The sequence below is a fragment of the Egretta garzetta genome, unplaced genomic scaffold (genome assembly GCF_000687185.1).
Source record: "Egretta garzetta isolate BGI_Z169 unplaced genomic scaffold, ASM68718v1 scaffold343, whole genome shotgun sequence".
Taxonomy (NCBI): domain Eukaryota; kingdom Metazoa; phylum Chordata; class Aves; order Pelecaniformes; family Ardeidae; genus Egretta; species Egretta garzetta.
The window spans coordinates 988662-991493 of record NW_009259038.1 but is presented as its reverse complement, the minus strand read 5'-3'; the positions used below and the strand labels follow the sequence as shown (position 1 = coordinate 991493).

The 2832-nt window shown below is 64.4% G+C and overlaps 1 protein-coding gene across 1 annotated transcript in view; it reads left to right on the top strand.

The window, feature by feature from the left end:
• LOC104122759 (carbonic anhydrase 15-like) overlaps positions 1 to 2427 on the top strand; it is a 5006-nt gene extending 2579 nt beyond the window's left edge. The window contains 4 exon segments of the mRNA XM_009634930.2: positions 268 to 428; positions 1143 to 1174; positions 1262 to 1547; positions 2192 to 2427. Of these exon segments, the coding sequence (XP_009633225.1) occupies positions 268 to 428; positions 1143 to 1174; positions 1262 to 1547; positions 2192 to 2410 (698 nt within the window). The 3' untranslated portion in view covers positions 2411 to 2427.
• Positions 2428 to 2832: the final 405 nt, after the last annotated feature.

The window sequence follows — 2832 nt, the reverse complement described above, 5'->3', positions numbered from 1 at the left end:
GAATGGTGGGCACACGGGTCCGTGCTGCGGCCAGGCACCCTCCCCTGCCCTGGCTCCCCTGGCACTGTCCTGGACGGGGCTCGGCTCCACCACCGCTCCTCTGTGCTCTCTGCCCTGGGGCTGCAGGGCCCTGGGGCAGCTCCTTACCCATGGGTTTGTGTTAACGCTGGGATGAAGCCTGGGGAGGATGAACCCTGTGGTCTGTTGGGCTGTGGGGAGAGAGATGGGGCTGTCCCCCATCCTTACCCCGTCCGGCTGCCCTTGCAGTGACGCTGAGCCTGGCGAGCGAGTCAGCCACTGAGCACATCGCCATCAGCGGCGGAGGCCTCCCCGGCCGGTACCGAGCACTGCAGCTCCACTTCCACTGGGGCAGCCCGGCTGGGAACGGCTCCGAGCACACCCTCGACGGGCACCAGCTCCCCATGGAGGTAGGCGAGAAAAAGCCCGCAGCGGGCTCCCTGGGTGGCCCAAGGCCTCGGTGCAGTGGGAAGGTGTGGTGCTGGTGCGTCCCGAGGCTGCCATGCAGCGGGGTGGTCAGGCTTGGGGACGCTGCACTGGTGGGTTCAGCCATGCTCCCCCTCACTGCAGCCCCGCGCTGATGGTGGGACACGGACGGCCGCTGCTCAGGGCACCTGGGGGGTGAAAAAGCAGCTGATAGGAGACTCAAGGGTTTTCTTTACCATGCGTGGGCCAAGCTGCCTTGTTGGAGGCACTCAGCGGGGTTTGGAGGGCTCTGTACCCCCCCGGGGCCGCACACTGAGCCAGTGAACGCAAGCACGAGCGTGTGGAAGTGCACTGTGCCAAGCGCGCCGGGATCCTTCTGGGCGAAAGAGGCTCTGTGCCTCTAAAATATTCATTATCTGCTAGAGGAGAGAAAAACTTATGTATTGCGGCCAGCAGGTGCCCTGGGACCACTGGCCCTGGCTCCCCACCGACTTCAAAGGATGCTGGTTTCACTGGGGTGCTTTGATCCTCCGAGCGGCTGCCCCACGGAAGTGCCCAGGGGACCAGGAGGGTGGTTAGGGGGTCTGGGGGGGGTGAGGTTGGCTCAGCATCCAGGGGAGATCTGTGGGTGAGTGCCCCATTGCCAGGGGTCGGCTGGGGATGGTTGCCCACGTTTGGCCCCTCTCTGCTTTCCCCAGCTGCACATCGTCCACATCAATCTCCCCCGCTGGTGAGTCAGCTCCTCGTTGAGGCAGGGACAGAATGGGGAGAGACCCCGGTGCGGGAGGGCAGGGGTGCACCCCGGCAGGTTGGGCAGGGGGACCTGCCAGTCTGTGGGGCCACCTGTTAGTGAAACAAAGGAAGGGAAATGATGGGGGTGGCCTTGCCATCGTCCCCAGCGCGGGATGGGCTGAGTGCTCGTGTCTCACTCCGCAGGGGACTCTGTGGATTTGGCCTCCACCTTCCGCCTGAGCACCCTGCTGCCGCGTGCCGGCCGGCTCTCCGGGTACTACCGCTACCAGGGCTCCCTCACCACCCCCGACTGCAGCGAGGTCGTTGTCTGGACCGTCTTCGAGGAGCCGGTGGAGATCGGCCGGGAGCAGGTACCGGCGTGCACAGCCCCATGCTCCGGCACCTGAAGGGCTGGGCCCCCCCCAGGTGCCCCCTTCTCCTTTGCCCTTCCTGACCCCTAAGCAAGAGCACAGGGAAAGTCATCTCTATAATAACGCTCCCGGCAACCTGGCAATTAATTAAGTTTATGAGGGTTAAGTAACGGAGCCATGGCCACCCTCCAGGGGGTGAGAAATCCTGTCCTTAGCTCTCTCCCACCCAGCCCCCGTATTCAGAAAGCGAAATGGGAGCGAACCCACAGGGGCTCAGAAGATGCTCCGAGGAGGTGCGTGGGTGGGTGGGTGGAGTGCGTTCTCCTCGGCTGCCCAAGCCCCTCAGTAGACGTATGTCCTTGAGGGTGTCATGGGCCAGCTGCTCTTTAAGTGCTCAGCACAGGCAGTAGAACACAGTTAGCTCCTTTAAAACTCCAGAGCTGATCCTTGCAAGGCCCTGCCTCACGTACTTACCCTCCGGGTCTGGTTTCGGGAGAGCGGTGAGGGGTGACCTGCCGGTGTGGGGCCGTGCCATGGGTCCCGCGCCATCGGCTGCAGAGCAGCACTAAAGGGAGCTCACAAGCAGGCAGGGACCCGGGGCGCCCGGCGAAGTGGCTGCCCACCCTGCCTCTCCCCCTGCGCAGCTTCGGGCGTTCGTCAGCACCCTCCACTTCCCCGCCGCCGGCTCCACGCTCCTCAAAATGATCAACAACTTCCGCCCGCCGCAGCCCCTCCGCAGCCGCAAGGTCTTCGCCTCCAGGGCAGCCACGGCCAGCAGCGGGTCCCCGCATGGGGGCCACCACCAGCTCCTCTCCCCCCTGCTCCTCCTGGTCCTGCTCAGCCCCTTCTCGTCGACCCCGTAGGGTCTGGTCCCCGCTGCAACGGTGACAGCGAGACAACACATCTGGTTCATGAGTAAACAGGGGAAAAAAAAAACCAAACCAAAAAAAAGCATGTTGAGACCTCAGCTGGGTAAAGATTTTGCAAACCTGGCTCTCTGCAGAGGTGAATCTCTGCAAGCCCAGAGCCTCCCTGCGATGCCCCTGCAGCCAGGTGGTGGGAGCCGCTGGGAGGGGATGCTGGAGGGGCTGGAATAAAGCCGAGGTCCTTGCTGGTGACTGCGGGTCACTGCCTCTTTGGCTCTCTGTCCCTTGGGTGCTTCTGGGGCAGGGCGCTTGGCACGGGGGAGGCGAGGGAGCTGGGGGACGGTGTCGGGGTGGCACTCGGGGATCCTGGCCCTGCGCACGGCTGGGCCGGCGGGGCACAAACCACCCCGCCCCTCCCC